The sequence below is a fragment of the Triticum aestivum genome, chromosome 4A (assembly GCF_018294505.1).
Source record: "Triticum aestivum cultivar Chinese Spring chromosome 4A, IWGSC CS RefSeq v2.1, whole genome shotgun sequence".
In the NCBI taxonomy this organism is placed as follows: Eukaryota; Viridiplantae; Streptophyta; class Magnoliopsida; order Poales; family Poaceae; genus Triticum; species Triticum aestivum.
In genome coordinates, this window is record NC_057803.1 from 460032075 (window position 1) to 460049543 (window position 17469).

The 17469-nt window shown below is 45.8% G+C and overlaps 2 protein-coding genes across 4 annotated transcripts; one reads left to right on the forward strand and one right to left on the reverse strand.

Annotated features, from left to right (window-relative positions):
• Positions 1–2344: 2344 nt before the first annotated feature.
• On the forward strand, positions 2345–8737 carry LOC123086349 (transcription factor TGAL4). 3 transcript variants are annotated; one of them, XM_044508108.1, is made up of 13 exons: positions 2345–2775; positions 2900–3114; positions 3491–3693; positions 4213–4331; positions 4468–4659; positions 5854–5910; positions 6007–6066; positions 6163–6240; positions 6404–6446; positions 6566–6837; positions 7035–7277; positions 7731–7873; positions 8400–8737. In XM_044508108.1, the coding sequence occupies exons 2-13, from the start codon at positions 2984–2986 to the stop codon at positions 8479–8481; spliced, it is 1623 nt and encodes a 540-aa protein (XP_044364043.1). In that variant the 5' UTR covers positions 2345–2775; positions 2900–2983; the 3' UTR covers positions 8482–8737. The 3 variants fall into 3 exon arrangements, with proteins under 3 accessions (XP_044364043.1, XP_044364041.1, XP_044364042.1); XM_044508106.1 differs by having other exon boundaries at positions 2347–2775; positions 3488–3693; XM_044508107.1 differs by having other exon boundaries at positions 2349–2775; positions 3488–3693; positions 4471–4659.
• A 429-nt stretch (positions 8738–9166) lies between these two features.
• On the reverse strand, positions 9167–10602 carry LOC123086351 (uncharacterized). Its single transcript, XM_044508109.1, has 2 exons — positions 9806–10602; positions 9167–9658 (listed from the first exon to the last, which is right to left on the reverse strand). Exons 1-2 carry the CDS (start codon positions 10344–10346, stop codon positions 9480–9482), a joined length of 720 nt encoding a protein of 239 aa, XP_044364044.1. The 5' UTR covers positions 10347–10602; the 3' UTR covers positions 9167–9479.
• Between the last annotated feature and the right edge of the window lie 6867 nt (positions 10603–17469).

Consider the following 17469-nt stretch of genomic DNA (forward strand, 5'->3'; position numbering starts at 1 on the left):
TGAGCACCTCCGAGAGACTGAGCCGGCATATCATCTTGAGATTTACGAAGTCACCGTAGGCGCCTCGTCGTCGACGGGAACGTCTCCTCCCACTGAAAGCGCATCGCCGGAAATCCTGAAATAAATCCAGAAATAATGCGAGCACCAGGATTTGAACCCTGATGGGTTGGGGATACCACTGTCCACCTAACCAACTCAACCATAAGTTGATTCGCAATATACTTTTCCTTTGGTGGGAAGATTAGCTAATCATAGGAATTCTAACTCAGTTAGCTAAACCAACGGCTACTAGAATGCCCATGAAATTGGTGATATATATGCATGAACCTGGCTAAACCAACAGCTTGAAACAATCATGCATGAGATTTCAACCACTGTTGTAGCAGCTATATACATACATATATTTAAAGGCTTCGCCTCCCTAGGCATTCTCGTTGCTTGGAGCATATGGAGGCACCGCAACTCCGTAGTTTTTGATTCTGCCCGCCCCTTCATCGATCTGGTGATTCAGAGTATACTCGATGAGACACGGACATGGGCCCTCGCCGGGGTCAAGGGTCTTGCGGCGATCACACAATTCGAGCCACCCTAAGCGTGCATCTGCTTTGTTTCCGGGCTGAGCACCCCGGTTTCCTCTGCTCATCGTAGATTCATGCTTGCCCTCTGGTGTATAAGTTTGTATCTACTATCCTGTAACTCTTGTTCTCCTATCTATCAATGAAATGATACGCAGCTTGTGTATTCACGAAAAAAAATTAACCACACCCAAACTTGCCATTTAAAGGCTTACGACGAAATGCCATAAGATAAACGAAACCTGATATTCTAGTAGCCAGGTTCATGCATATATATATATATATATATATATATATATATATATATATATATATATATATATATATATATATATATATATATATATATATATATATATATATATATATATATATATATATATATATATATATATATATATATATATATATATATATATATATATATCACCCAATCCAATCATATAAATCCTCTATGATTTGTAATGTGTCGTGCACATTTTTCTGTGCCAATCATTGGCAAAGAAAATAGTGGGTGAAGAGCGCAGACAAAAATAAATACTTTGACAGGCACAGCATAGATTAAGCAATGGAATACTTTGATGCATCTCCCAAGCGTGAAACTGAAAGGGACATCTGTTCTACTAATTCCAGCTAGCTCCTCTTCACCAATCAAAAGGAAATGCTCCGTGCTTGCTTGGTAAAATGAAATGGTGGTAACTGAAAAGGGGTCATGCACGGTAGGATTTACACTTGCGGATAAAATCTATAGCTTCTTTGCAAACATCCGATGTGGAATCACACAATAGTGGAGCTCACTTTCTGTTGATTAATTTTCACCACTGTAGATTGTGCAAGTAAAGCACACACTTTCCACTGGTTCAGGTGTGTGCAGGGTAGCTGTAGGGCAGTGGTGGTACCTACCCGATACTTTTGAACCCGTTCAAGCCACAACAAAGACCAAGTGACTAGAATGCCTTTTTTTCTTTTCTTGTTCTTTTTTTCAGCACGTAGATGAACACATCAAAGCATGAAGTATTGTGAATTTCAGTTCATGGACATGTAAATCATGTGTATGTGTATATAGGAGTGGGAAGAATCTCAATATCCACCCCATCAATGTCAGGTGAACTAACATTACAAACATATTTGCTACCCCTCACTGATTGATTGGATACTTAGCGATGGTCTGAGGAATTAAATAAGTTTGCTATCCATTGCTGCGTGGAAATGGATATTATTGGTTTAGGTATGGTTTGACAAGGCATGGATGTTGACTCGTTAACAGGGGACAGCGCCAAGCTAATTAAATCCAGGAAACCCCAAGGTTTCTCACTTACTTCCCCAAGCAAATGAAATAATTGCAAAGGAGTTGTTAATATACTATGTATGTATAGAGGCAGTCTTCACATAAGGTTGACAAGACGTTTATGACTTTGTGCACAACTGAAATGTCTCGTGATTATCCGCGCGATTGGTTAAGTTGTATATAATCGTATGTAGACGGTGTCAAGGTCTAAACAGGGGATTAAGATGGTCATCGCCCGCCGATCGAGTAGAAAAATGGCCGATCAACAAAGCACAAATTTTCTTCAACAGTGCATAAAGAATGGATACGTTCTCACGGTGTAAAAACGTAAATTTTGTGCCCCCCTTTATGGACATTCTTTGAACCCTTTGGAGCATGGATGGAGAAAAGAGAAGAGAGAAGGGCTGGACACGGACATGGACGCATAAAATAAAGAAACTGCTGCGGGGCCAGCCAATGGGAGATGGCAGTCAGTTCCAATGCGATAAGAGTGCAGTCAGGGAGAGGGAGAGGGAGAGCGAGGGTGGCTTCTTGACAAAAGCCCTTCAAGTCAAGACAAGACCCCTACTCTACTATACCACCTTCTTCCTCCTCCCTCTCTCTCTTTCTTCTCTCCCTTTCTCTCTTTCTCTCTTCACAGTTCAAGAGAGAGACCAAAACAAATTAAAGCAGGCAAGAAGGGACAAGATCCTCTCAACTGTGGGATTAGCAAGCGGTACACACGCGCCCCACAAGGCAGGCGAAACAGAGTGTCTGTCAGTCAGATGCATCAAGACAAGAAGTTGCAGGGTGCGTGAAGAGCAAGAAGAACACAGGACAGGAGAAAGAAAGAAAGAAAGAAAGAAACGGTCAAGCCGCCTGCTCTGCTCTGCTCAAGCCGGTCTCTTTTGTGCTGTAAAACCCAGTGCCCTGGTACGTTGTTTGTCTGCATCCTCTTCCTCGCTCGCATGCCTTCTCTTTGCTGAGGTAGATATATAGGCATGGGGGGGTTGCCTGTGTGTGTTGCTCATGTGAGGTTTTCTTGTGCGGCATGCAGAAGCAAGGCAGCCAGGAGCGCAAAGAGTCTCTCTACTGGGAGTGGGAGGTCGAGGCAGCAAGAGTTTCGGCTTGGAGGTCGAGGATGGAGGAGGCCAGCAGCAGTTCAGGCCATCCGAGGCACAGGGGTCCTCCTCCTCATCATGTGCTTGGCTATGGCGGCTTCCATGCCGCCATGGCCATGCCAACCAACTCCATGCCTCCCGCAGCCTTCTTGTAAGAGCAACCTCTTCTGTCCCGTCTCTCTCTCCCTCTTTCTCGTTGTGGTTTTGTTTTGTCTGTCATCTCTCTTCTGCTTCTTTCCCCTATATGGAAAACAATAACCATGATGAACGGCATGCACTTATTTTTCAAGATTTGGCAAACATGAATCCTGATTCATCATCACCTCTGGCCTCTGCATGCGTATTGCCTTGTATGGAGTTGTTTTTTGTCGGCTTGCTGTTCTTCATGCTTCATGCCTGCCGTCGATCCTGTGTGCGTCTAGATACACACATACATGCATACATACATAGGAATCTTTCTGTAGATATATCACGTATTTGGTGATGGCAATGTAATGGTGATGACGGTCTGTACGTGCGTGCAGCAGCGAGCAAGACGGAGGAGGAGGCAGCGGCGGCGCCTACTTCGGGGAGCTGGAGGAGGCCCTCATGCACCAGGTCGCCACGCTCAGCAGCAGCGGCGGCAGGATGATTTCGCATTCCCATTCCCAGCAACAAACTGCAACGGCCACCTCCACGGATCATCCTCATCGCCACCACCACCACCACCATGGACACAACCACGCCATGCGTACGTACACACAACACCTCTCTCTCTCTCTCTCTAGCCTAGCCAAGCGAGTCCAACAAGAGACCAAAGAGCACAAGGCTGCGAGCCACTTTACCGAGAGGTTAGGGCATCCTAGTCAAAAGTAACCATGCAGTGCGGCAGAAGTGGCAGTTGTGTGTGTGTTGCTTGTGATACCCTTCTCTCTCCCTCTCTCTCTCTCTACCCCATGGACCATGGTACTAGCTAGGTAGAGTAGTGAGTGTGTGTATGCATGTAGACTGCAGCAAGCCTCTGGCTCTGGCTTGGCTGGCTGTGCAAGCAAGCAAGCAAAAGCACAGCTCAAAGGGAATAACCCCCAAGGCCACTTTCAGTTTCACTGCCACAGTGGGCCCACGCGACCGCTGCTACCCCTACCCCTTTGTGATCACAGGCAGTACTAGCGCCGCAGCCTTTGCACTTCACACCTCTCTCTCTCTCTCTGCTGTTGCCTATTGCGATGCATGTCTTGATCTCCTCCTCCCCTATCATATCTTCTTGCAGCCTTCCCCAGTACGGTGGCTGATACTGCTACAGCGGCAGCGGCAGCAGCTAGGCCGCCTCCCACACTGGACATCTTCCCCTCCTGGCCGCTCGCTCTCCATCACCACCACACACCCAAGGTAAATAAATATACTACATCATTCAAGGACACGTACGTACTGCAGCAAAAAGATACTGTAGAATTACTACAAGCATTTTGCACCTAAAACTGTTCTTCACTGATGTGTGTATACATGTGTTTGTTTTCTGGGCCAGCAGGAGGGTTCAAATGTGACAGCAGACAGCACAGACTCAGAGAGCAGCAGCAAGAACAACATCAACATGGACTCATCGGATCATCACCAGCAGCAACAGCAACAGCAGCAAGGGATGGTAGGATTAGTCACCGTGGCAGGCCAGTTCCATCAGATTTCACAGCAGCAGCACCACCAGCACCAGCAGCAGCAGGTACTCTACCACTGTGAATGGTCATACAGTATCAAATTCATTTAATGCATTGGCATATGCACTGTTGCTTGGCTTCCTGCGTGTCTTTGTTCTTTGCTTCTACACATTCTCCCCTGGCCATCATCATCCGTCTCTCCTAGTTCTAGAGTAGATAGCTAGCCTGGTGCCATGTCAGTAGCTAGGCCACAACTTCCAAGATGCTCATGTAGCAAAATGCTTCTGCCATAGGCAGCACAAGAAAGAAAGAAAGAAAGAATCCATACGGTTGAGGCAGGGTGTGCATTTAAGATGTGTTGCTGCCCCCAAGATCTCCAATCCCAACATGTTAGGTGAACCTTTTTTCTTCTTTTCTTGTTTGGACCTATAGAAACAAGTCTAGAGAGCTTGTTGGAATAGCAACATCTTCCTTCCATTCTAGGCACACACATATGGATAGATAGGTGATTAATGTAGAGGATATGTTAGATTAGAGCCTAGCTGCCCTGCCATTGGCATTGCCACTGCCATTGGTGATGCGATAGGAGACAAGGGATCATTCTTACAATATTGTCCCTAGCAAGAAACTGTGGCCTCAATTAGTTGGATGCTTGAATAATGCCACCCTGGGTCAGTGTCTGCTTTAGGTGCACGCTGCTTTCTGGTCAATTGGTGAACTGCCAGTGCCAGGGTATATGTATATCAATATTGTTGGATAGACAAATAAGCAAGACAAAATCTTATGCACTGATTAATTAATCCACGCTTCTTTCTCAAACAAAATATAACAATTCACACTCGGCTGAAAGAGAGCCCTGCAAATTAGGGGGCGACGCGACAGCAACACACCATCAGAAAAGAAAAGCACGGCCTAATATATACTATATTTTCTTTTGTCTGTTGTTGGAGTGGGTGGTTTCCACCAAATGTACATTGATGTTTCTTTATATGTGCTTGATGTAACGTGCATGCAGTAGAGATCATACTATATACTACTAAGTATTTGCTTGATTGCGCCATGGACACATTGTTCTTCCATCTCCCAGCTCTATCATACTAGTAGTGTTTTAAGTGAGCATGATGTGTCAACTGATTGCTTCTTATTGAAATTCTTCTTCTAATATGCAATGTCGTGACCCATATATTTGAGAGAGAAAAAAAATCAACTAACTGATTTTAGCTTGTGCTGGACTTCTTATGGTCGCTTGTCATGTGCAGAAGATGGCAACAAGTTCCACTCACAGTGACAGGACTGGCAAGGCGCTTGATCCAAAGGTACCATCGAAATCTATGTTCCTGGAGCAACGCAATGCATTTGGTTTTGAGAATCTTGAGATTTATAATGAGTTCTTCTCCCTTGGTGGTTAGCAGACGACGAGGAGGCTAGCGCAGAATCGAGAGGCTGCAAGAAAAAGCAGGCTTCGGAAGAAGGTGGACCATGCTTTGTAATCTGAACTGAATTGGTGTTCCCAGCAATGAATTTGCCAAGTTATTGACCTTTGCATCTGAATTATCCATCATGTGTAGGCTTACATTCAGCAGCTTGAGAGTGGCAAGCTGAAGCTTGCTCAACTGGAACAGGATCTCCAGCGGGCTCGTTCTCAGGTGCTTCTCATTTCTGCAGCTAATTCACCATGTGCACCTCTGCATATATGATCACAAAAATCACTCGAGTTAGAAAAATATCATTCAAGTTCCTTCTATGCCAAAGTATCGAGCTAGGTTTTCATATTGTAAAGTGTGATATGAACCTGTGAGCTTTGTGTAGGGACTCTTGGTTGGAGGAGCTCCAGGTGGAAACTCCAGCCCTGGTGTGTAAAGTCAACCCCAGTATCAGCTCTCCTACGCATTCACTGATTATAATGTGTGGTGGGAATTTGGTTAAGATTTGGCATTGGACTGAATACGAACTGTGATATCTATTTTCCAGGTGCTGCTATGTTCGATGTCGAGTACAACAGGTGGCTGGACGACGACAGCAGGCGCATGATTGAGCTCCGGGGAGGCCTGCACGCGCACTTGCCGGATGGTGACCTCAGGGCCATCATCGACGACACCTTGACCCACTACGATGAGCTCTTTCGCCTCAAGAGTGCCGCTGCCAGGGCGGACGTCTTTCATCTCATCACTGGGATGTGGGCGACCCCAGCCGAGCGCTGCTTCCTTTGGATGGGCGGCTTCCGGCCCTCTGATCTGCTCAAGGCATGTGTCTCTAACTACACTGAACATTAGCAATGTTATTCCTAAAAAAATAGAAACGAAATCAACTGCCATTTTCATCTCATAGTTTCTAGCAAAAAAGGTTCATTTGATAGTTCAGGAACCAAATTGCCAAACAAACTCTCGAAGTGTACTAATGATATCCTAATGAAAGTACATACTTCCCACTGTTGCTGCAGACACTGGCACCTCAGCTTGATCCCTTGACTGAACAGCAAATGGTTGGCATCTGCAGCCTTGAGCAGTCATTGCAGCAGGCAGAAGAAGCTCTCACCCAGGGCCTGGAGCAGCTCCATCAGTCATTAGCAATCACGGTGGCAGGCAGCGGGTCTCTTAGCGACGATACCAACCTGGGGAGCTTCATGGGCGACATGGCCGTTGCTCTCGGCAAGCTGGCTAGCCTTGAAGGCTTTGTCATACAGGTAACCCAAGATGTGTCACTACTCTTCAAACTTGACCGTTATGTCAGTGTATGCTAGACTATTCACTCATCTTATTCAAGTTTGTAGATGAGCAATGAAGCGCCTGGTAAAACTTGTAGGCAAATGTAGCAACAATCTGCATTCAGGGGAAATTTATTGCTCTGGCCACACCTAAATCATTCTAGCATCAGTTCTGCTACTAACTGTGCCAAGAATAAGTAAACTTTTTAAACCTCATAAGTACTTCCACTAACAGTGCAAAAAATAAGTGATTTGTCAATTTAAAAGGTCAATCTATCCACAATTCGCAAGTTATTATTCTTTTAAACTTCATTTGTTCATCTGGTTTATTTCAAAAAAGTTTATTGCTAGCATCTGCTGTGAGTTTTAGCTGCCAAGAATAAGATCACTGAGGCATGTACTAAAACAACATATGTGACATGTCATTTCCAGGCTGATAACTTGAGGCAGCAGACTCTTCACCAGATGCACAGGATTCTGACAGTTAGGCAGGCAGCTCGATGTTTCTTGGCTATTGGCGAGTACCATAACCGCCTCCGTGCCCTAAGCTCCCTCTGGGCTTCTCGCCCTCGAGAGTAAGTACCACACAATTCTTACCTCTGTCCTGTGATTAGTTTTCTTTTGCTAAATATGAAGTCTGCTACCTGTAGCTGTTGAAGTTATAGCCTATCTACAATTTTAAAAAAATCTAAGTGCATATGATTGAGCAAGGGCTTAATAGAGGCGAGAATCATCTTAGTTTATAATACCCAGATGTGCCCTACTAATCAGTATGGAATCGACCACCCTCCTACCAGCAATCAAAACTCAAAAGTCAGCAGGCTTGTTTTCTACACCATAGCCTGCACTAAAACAAATGGCAAAAACAAGGTGCATCTATGGTGTGCAGAAAAAGAACTAGAGACGGTTTCTTTCACTTTTTCCTGGGATGCTTTCAGCTATCCCAGCCTCTGTTTCTTTTCCCTAGGATATGTTCGGCTATCCCTGCCAACTAACCATTTTCTGTTTTGGCCTAAAAGAAGCATAGGTTCAGCAGTTGTAGTACCATTTTTTTGGATCTATCTCTGATCTATTTATTGCTGGTGCATATATTGCCTGCAGGATACTGATGACAGATGAAGGCAATTGTGGAGAGCTAAGCATTGCAGCACATCCAGCTGAAAGCCAATATTCAGCCTACTGATTCAAATGTATCTTGGAACTAACCTTCAAAGTAGGAGCATAAGCAAAACAACTGGGAAGAAATTTTTTGGATGTAATGTAGCAGATATGTGAGAAACAGAGAGCTGGGAAACAAAGGAAGCTCCAGAAATGGGAGAACTTGTCAGAATGCGTACAACTGTCATCAGATTTTCTTGAGTCAAATGGTTTAATGTATCCTGGAGTGAGAACAAATGGAGGACACCCAGAGTTCATTATTGTCAATTTGTGTTATTTTCATTACTTCTGGCTGCATTTTGTAAGAACACCTTCTACCATGCACCACTACCAAAATATCTTGAATTGAATAGGTGAGCTATCTGACAGAATTTGGAAAAAATATCACTGCCAAAAATGGGGAAAAGGTTAGATAAAATATAGTGAAACACTGACATTCAGTCACAATTTTTTATCATTAGGAGGGAACAAAGGGGTAATTTCTAAGCATGAGTACACAAACCTGTTCCAGATATCAAATTTAGTACCTCATTCAGAGTCTTATACTTCACACACTGCTGTTGAGTTATAACTGCAAACTACATTTGATTTTTACATCTGTACAGTTCAAGCACGCTAGTACCTAGATAGTACTCACAGGAAAAGAATTGTCATTTGAAGTTAAACCTTGCTACTCCTACAATTTTGCAACACAGATAATAGAAACCAGCTTGAGGATAAGTTCAAGTTTCTTCCATTATAAACCAAAGTGTACACTGCACAACACTGATTTTGCTGTGAAAAGAGTTGCTTAGAGGAGCAACTACCACACATACATTGAACAAACACGTAAAAGAAAGGAAGGACTTTCCTGCGTCTTCAGGGGGGTAATGGAGGATTTCCTTGTGTCACACATGATTGACATGTGGAGGAATATTTCAAATAAAGAATGGCATGGTATTCCTATACAAATATGGCTTTACTCTGTTTTGGTTCTAACCTCACAGAAGAAGTATATGATGTAAGAAAGAAATCAGCTCACAGCTAATTATCCTTTTTCTGGACAACTCGACTTTTGGACCAATCTTCCAAAGTTTTGCGGTGAAGAGCGTTCATTTTGATCTTCCTCCTTCCTCGGATGATGTTTTCAGCGTCTTTCCAGTTTTCAGCGACGCCGGTCGCCACTAGAATTGCGCACATGACACAGGCACTTCTTCCATGACCTGATGTGGTTGTAAATCATGCACAAAACAGATAGCCATTTTATCTTCATGTGGTGTCACTTGTAAATAAATACAACAAAATTACCAAACTAAGAATGGTTCGCCAAAAATAGAATGCAAACAAGAGAGGGGGGGATCATTGCTAACCAAATGCGCAGTGGACATAGACGGGCTTCCCCTGGGCTCTCTTCTCGCAGGCCCACCGCGCCGCGAATTCGATCTGGGACGGTAACGGGGCCCTGGTATCCCAAGTAGCAAGACAGACATACTCATCCACCTTCACAAACGAGCTCCTCGGCAGCTCACACGTGCAATCCACGACGGACGGATCCCCGGGAGGCAGGTGCTTTGCCATGAACGGCCAGCCCCCGAGGTAGAGCCCCTGGGCGATCTCGTCGTACACGTTCTCCTTCCTGAGGAACCTCTTCACCTTGGCGTACGTGCGTGCCAGCATCAGGAAGGGGCCGAAGAGCACGGCCGACCAGAGGGGGAACCGGCCAGACGGGGTCTTGCCCAGGATCCACGGCACGTTGACGGCGGTGTGGGACGCGACGGTGACGACGTAGGCGACGCAGCTGGTGGCGAGGATGGGGGCCGTGGCGGCGGCCCTCACGCCGGCCTGCCGCAGGGCGAGGGACGAGACGAGGAGCGCCGTCGCCGCGATGCCCGTCACCTTGGAGATCCCCATTGCTTGTCTTCGTTACCGAGGTGGAATCTGGCGTCGATCCGTTTGGGGGTAATGTCGATTGAATCGAAAACGGAGTGGATCAAGAAGCGATCTGGGTGTGGAGAAGTTACCGGCGGTGGCTGAGGGCGTGCGGGCGAGGAGACGGGAGGAGGGAAGAGTGGTGGGGAGGAGATGCGGTGGAGCGGGGGAGGAAGAGAAGGCGGGAAGAGCGGGGGAAGAAGACAGGAGGGACTCCCCGACATAGTCGGGTGGGTCGAGACCCAAACATTGCTGCCATGTCACAAAAATGAAAAATCGGGTCATTCATTTGAAATGGAGCATAAAAATTGCTAAAGTTACTTTTTCGGAGATTTTTGGGGGAAAGTAAAAAATTTAAAACCAGACCCATCTCCACCTATTTTTTTTGGAAAAAAGGTTAAGGCACGTACTTACAAAAAGATAAAACTACAATCAAATATCTGGGAGTGGTCAAAGTCTTCTTCCTCTTGCATCCACCGACGATGTGACGTGAGCAAAACTCGATGCAGCATTTGGTTTCTGCCTCAGTGGAGCAATTTTTTATAAACACAAGAGCTTGTAAAAGCGGCGTCTGGGAAGTCGTCGATGCAGACCAGGAAATACCGGCCGCGCGCAATCTGTGAAGTGAATCGTCGCCCCGAATAAGAAAAACGCTGATAAGGGCTTGTAAAAACTCCGAATACCAGGAAAGCTAGCCGAATGCAGACAGGTCCATGGGAAACCTAAACCGACAGGATCTCGAAGGACTAGCCAGAGACATGGCCCCACACGCCCTCCGCCGGCGACAATCACACCAATGGAAGGGGGAAAGTGCGGTGAGAATATTATACCTACACTAGGTCAGCGCCTCCGCCTTGCCACCCCAAACTATGAAGACTCCCTAAAGAAAAGTTAAAAAAATCACCCATGCCACTACATGACATGTTCGGGTATGATGTCGAGCTCACAGTCGTCCAGGAGCATGCACTCACGCCCTCTTCTCTGGTAACCTAGCCAGGCCGAGCCGAAGTTGAAGATTGTCACATTAGATCCCTCTGGTCACAGCCAACTTCACCAATGCCTTCATCGAGCATCGCGTGTCGTGGATCACACAAACACGCATCTCCATCTCGTCTCGTAGTAGCACTCCAACCTTCACAGTAGGCCGTCCTTGAACAGGATCTCGTCGGTGTTGTGTGGGCTTTTTGCCCGGCACATGCTTGTGTGGCGCGAGCTTACGCCATATGTGACGCCCCCGCTGGATTTTTGCCTGAGTGGCGGAGAAGTCACCCGACTGGTGGATCCACGACAGGGGTGGCTCCAGCGACAGAGCTCGAGTATCCTCCCGGGACTGGTGGACCATGAGACTGACAGATGTCCCCTTCTCGTTCGACTAGGAGTCTAGCTCCCAGTAGATGTATCCGGACTGGCCAAACTCATATCTGTCGCTAGTCATGTCGAAGATGGTCGGAGAGGTTAGGTTGGGGAGCGGGGGTGGACTGAAAATGGAGTGAATCGAGAATCACTAGGATTTGATCTAGAGTGGAATTAGGAAGGGGATTTTATGGCATCGAGGTGGACAGGTCCGACATGGCAGCCGCATTTGGGCGACTCCAAATCTGTGGCACATATGAACTGGGTTTAAGGGGTGTCCGCAGCCTGGCTATATAAGAATATAAGATGGGTTTGGGGGTCTGGTTGGATGATGTTTTTTATCAAGACGGTGTCCGGATTGTTCGATCGGACATATGAAAAGAAGTGTAGGGTCTGATTGACGATGCTCTTAGTTTCACTTCCAAGGTCTACACTTTCTCATACCATCACAATTTTGAAACGGTGGAGAAAAATGCACTCAAATATGTGTGTTTTCGGTAGTAGTCACGAAATGAGATAGCACATAGTTCTGTTGTAGATTTCCACTTTCAAAAGGAGTCTAGTAAAACTAAATATTGCATACACTTCCTTTTTAGACTCGCTAACAATCTCCTCTCCCTTTGATGACCCACAAGTATAGGGTATCAATCGTAGTCATTTCGATAAGTAAGAGTGTCAAACCCAACGAGGAGCAGAAGGAATCTGTAAGCGGTTTTCAACAAGACATTCTCTGCAAGTGTTGTAAGATAGTTTTGATAGATAATTTGATAGCAAGATAATTGGTAACAAGTAACGAAAGTAGCAAGGTGGCCCAATCATTATTAATGCCAAGGACAAACCAGAGATACTTTTTATAGTGATTAAAGCGCTTTTGAGGACACACACGAATTCATCTAGTTACTTCCACCACGATTCATCGACTCGTGTTCATTACTTTGATAAGTTGCTATGTGGGTGAACCAAAGCTAAGGTGTTATTCTTACTTGACCAGACAACCTACTTATGATTACCCCCTCCCGCAAGGATCCGCAGACACAAGAGAAGAATTAAGATAAATCTAACCATAGCATGAAACATATGGATCCAAACAGCCCCTTACGGAACAGCTCATAAACTTGGGTTTAGATTTTAGTCACTTCGGTAACCCATCATCTACAGACTAATTGTAAGTGCATCTAGTGTCACCCCTTTTTGGTCTTGGAGTATTGACGACAAACTTGGTTGAGGGACTAATGTGTTTGTGAGATTCACACGAGAACACAGGTAGAAGTCCCCATTGATTCAGTTTACCCATCAAAGATGACCCCTAAAATGTATGAAGACGTTGAAGATAATGGTGGTTCGCGAAGACATTGATGTAGAAGACAATGGTACGCGAAGACTTTCGCTTGAAGACAATGGAGCGTGAAGACATAGTCTTTTGGTAGTTTCATTTTCTTTTTTCTTAAGTCATAGGAACCACCACACTGTTAAGTGGGGTCGAGGTAAACAAAGTCAGAAACTAACGTGATGCTCAACCTAAAATCCTATGTTTTCTAGTGAAGATAATGAGAGGAAACATCTTCCAGAGTTGGTTGGGTCAGCTTTACTTGGAGCTCAAATAAAGTTGTCATGTGTGATTGAAATCCGATCATTGGGCACATGTCGATTGTCCACTGACCCAGGGTCATTTTGGACATATCATGTCGGGTTGCCTCCTGGCTATAAATAGCCCACCCCTCCACCATAAGTTGGTGGCTGCTCCGAGTTAGTGCATGACTTTTGTCCTTTGAGAGCAACCCAGCTCCGAAGCCTTTGAGAGAGAATCCTTGCAAGGAAAACCCCAAAACACCCAGAGCCCAAAAGTGATTGAGCATCATTGAAGCCTTTCTGTTCCGCGTGAACCGAAGACTTGTTAGACTTGAAGACTGTGATCTTCCAGCCGGTAATGCGTCATGTACGGAGCATCCAAAAGCCATTGTGGATTGCCGGTGAACGATGTCGGTGAAGGTTTGGAAGTCTATCTTGAAGACTTACTTGAGTGATTGGGCAAGATCTGTTGATCTTAGCTCAAGGGGAATAAGGTGAAGACTAGGTCTTCAGAATTCAATCCCAGCCTCCCCAACCAGACGTACAACTGTCACAGCTATTGGAGTCAAACAAATCATGTGTCTTCTCCGAGCAACTGGTTCTATCAGTTCACTACTTTACTTATTGTTTAGTTTCGTGGAGCCTTTGCATGCTCGTTCTGTTTGAAGACATTGTGTGAAGACATTCCCACAGACTGCATCTTTGTCTTCACACTATCTTCCTAAACTGCTCTGTTCTACCTAGTTGATGTTTGTCTTCGCATCTCACTTCAATAATTGTTGACATACCAACAAGCCTAGTGTATTTTATCTTACGTTGTATCATGTTTAGTTGGTGTTTTAATTTTGCGTCTTAGAAGATATTGCCTGCTTCGAGGACTTACATAAAAATCGCCTATCCACCCCCCTTTAGTCGATAACTAGCACTCTCACTAATTCCACAATGCCTTCCCCTAGGCCCGAACATGGTGAAGTGTCATGTAGTCTACATTCACACGACACCATTAGAGGAAGAACAACATAACATATCATAAAAACATTGAATGAAACCAACTTTACATGATTACTAATAGCAAGACTTCTCCCATGTCCTCAAGAACAAATAGAACTACTCACAAATCATAATTATGTTCATGATCAGAGGGTATAAGTATGTGAATAACAATCTAAACATATTAATCTTCCACCAAAATAAACCAATTAGCATCAACTACAAGATGTAATCAACACTAGTAGTACCCCCATGCACCAATCTGAGGTTTGATACAAAGATTGAATACAAGAGATGAACTAAAATTTGGAGATGAGATGATGTTGGTGAAGATGTTGATGGAGATGGGTCCTCCCATGATGAGAGAAGCGTTGGTGATGACGATGGCTTCGATTTCCCCCTCCCAGAGGGAAGTTTCTCGGGCAGAATCGCTCCGCCCGAGAGAAGAAGTGCTCCGCCTCTAGTTCTACCTCGAGACGGTGGTGGTTGGTCCCAAAAGTCTTCTCCTGATTTTTTCTAGGGGAAATGACTTCATATAGGAGAATATGGGCATCAGTGGGCCTCGTTGGAGCCCACAAGTTAGGTGGGCGCGCCTAGGGGTAGGGTGTGCCTCCTGGCTTATGGCCCACGGAGGGTCCTCTCCGGTACTTCTTTCTTCCAGTATTTTTTAGATATTCGAAAATAATTCTTCGTAAAATTTCATGTCATTTTTATCTTTGGAGAATAGTTCTCTCTGTTGTAGCTTTTTTGGGTCAGAAGACCAGCTACTAGCAATCTCCCTCTTCTGAAGTATGTTGCATTTTAAAAGAGAAACAACATTAGAATTGCATCAAAAAGTGGAATATAACTTCAAAACAATAAAAATAATAGTAGGAAAACATGATGAAAAATGGACGTATCAGTCTTCTTCATGGTGAGGTGCCGCCGGGGTAGACAATTCAGTTGATCCATGGTACTCCGCCATAGTAGCTATCTATAGCCCCCGGTTCTCCTCCCATCGCAACAATGATCATTGCTGAAATGTGACGAGTTGTTCACTCCATTCCTGGCCGAACCACCCTCTCCCTCACTCCTTCTACTTCCTCAATCACCCCTTCGCTTGCCCACCGTTCTCGACCAAATACCAACCTCACAACTGCATGGCCACCACACCACAACTCCACTGAGGGAATCATAGATTATGTGGTCCTCGGGAGTCCGGGCTATGTCACATGGCTGGACTGATGGGCCGTGAAGATACAAGGTAGAAGGCCTTCCCCGTGTCCAGATGAGACTCTCCTTTGCGTGGATGGAACGATTAGCGTCCGGATGTGTGCTTTCCTTTCTCTGTAAACCGACCATGTACAACCCTAGGCCCCTCCGATGTCTATATAAACCAGAGAGTTTAGTCCGTAGAGGCTATCCGAATTTACATAGGCTAGACATCTAGGGTTTAGCCATCACGATCTCGAGGTAGATCAACTCTTGTAAACCCTATACTCATCAAAATCAATCAAGTAGGAAGTCGGGTATTCCCTCCATTAAGAGGGCCCGAACTTGGGTAAACATCATGTCCGCTTTGTCTCCTGTTACCTTTGATCCTCAGACGCACAGTTCGGGACCCCCTACCCGAGATCGGCCGGTTTTGACACCGACATTGGTGCTTTCATTGAGAGTTCCACTGTGTCGTCAGCAGAAGGTTCGATGCCTTGTTCAATCATCAACAATGATGTTTTTTCTGGGTAAACCTTCCTCCTTAGTCAACTTTTTGTGTTCGGTGGCTTTGCTCTGCGTGCCAATTCGATTGGTCACCTCGAACAGATCAACAGATATGCCCCTGGTCATCAGATCAGATTCAGGAGCCTGAATTACATCGCCGATGTCTGAGGAGACTTGATCTTCGAAGGGTTCACGACCTCGACCATTGTTCCTCTGCTCTAAGAGGGAAACTCATCGGACTCGTCATCAGGCACCGCTCAAGGACCAACTATCATCCCTGCCCTGGCCTTAGATCCAGGGCAGACTACTTCATCCAAAGATGGGTATCTAAAACCCACCAGACCCTCTCCTACTATGGAACTTTTCTCTGGAGACACAGAGGCAGCTATGTCTTCGGCGAGCCTGGAGTCAAACAGGACTCTCCCTATCATCGGACAGCCGAACCCGCCTCAGGATGCAAACTCCAAACTCTCGAGGCCTGCATCTGGTGAGCACAGCTTGGAATCTGCCATGCCTAGCCCTGCAGGTCCTCGGTCCCCCGTCTGGCCTTCGCTCTTAAACGAGGCCTTGGACTTAATGTGATCCCTCGCCATTATGGAGGCATCACCTCCGAACTACGCCTAGCCCGGACTAGGGGCTGAGAGCTAGGAATTTTACGTCCCACCCACCACCCACTTAATAGCCACTATCGAGGATTTGACGGACATGCTAGATTACGCCTCCAAAAACATCGACGATATGGACGACGATGCCGGAGACAAACAAAGCCAAGACCCGCTGTCGGTGTCAAGACCGGCGGATCTCGAGTAGGCGGTCCCGAACTATGCGTCTAAGGCAGATGGTAACAGGAGGCAGGGGACACGATGTTTTACCCAGGTTCGGGCCCTCTTGATGGAGGTAAAACCCTACGTCCTGCTTGATTTATTCTTGATGATATGAGTATTACAAGAGTTGATCTACCACGAGATTGGAGAGGCTAAACCCTAGAAGCTAGCCTATGGTATGATTGTATATTGTCCTACAGACGAAAACCCTCCGGTTTATATAGACACCGGAAGGGGTTAGGGTTACACAAGGTCGGTTACAAAGGAGGAAATATACACATCTGTATTGCCTAGCTTGCCTTCCACGCCAAGTAGAGTCCTATCCGGACACGAGACGAAGTCTTCAATCTTGTATCTTCATAGTCCAACAGTCCGGCCAAAGGATATAGTTCGGCTGTCCGGAGACCCCCTAATCCAGGACTCCCTCAGTAGCCCCTGAACCAGGCTTCAATGACGATGAGTCCGGCGCGCAGTGTTGTCTTCGGCATTGCAAGGCGGGTTCCTCCTCCGAATACACCAGGAAGAATTTGAATACAAGGATAGTGTCCGACCCTGCAAAATAAGTTCCACATACCACCGTAGAGAGAATAATATTTCCACAAATCTAATCTGCTGACACGTTTTGGCAACATGACATTATGCCATGGCCCGGTGATTATTCAAACCGTTTC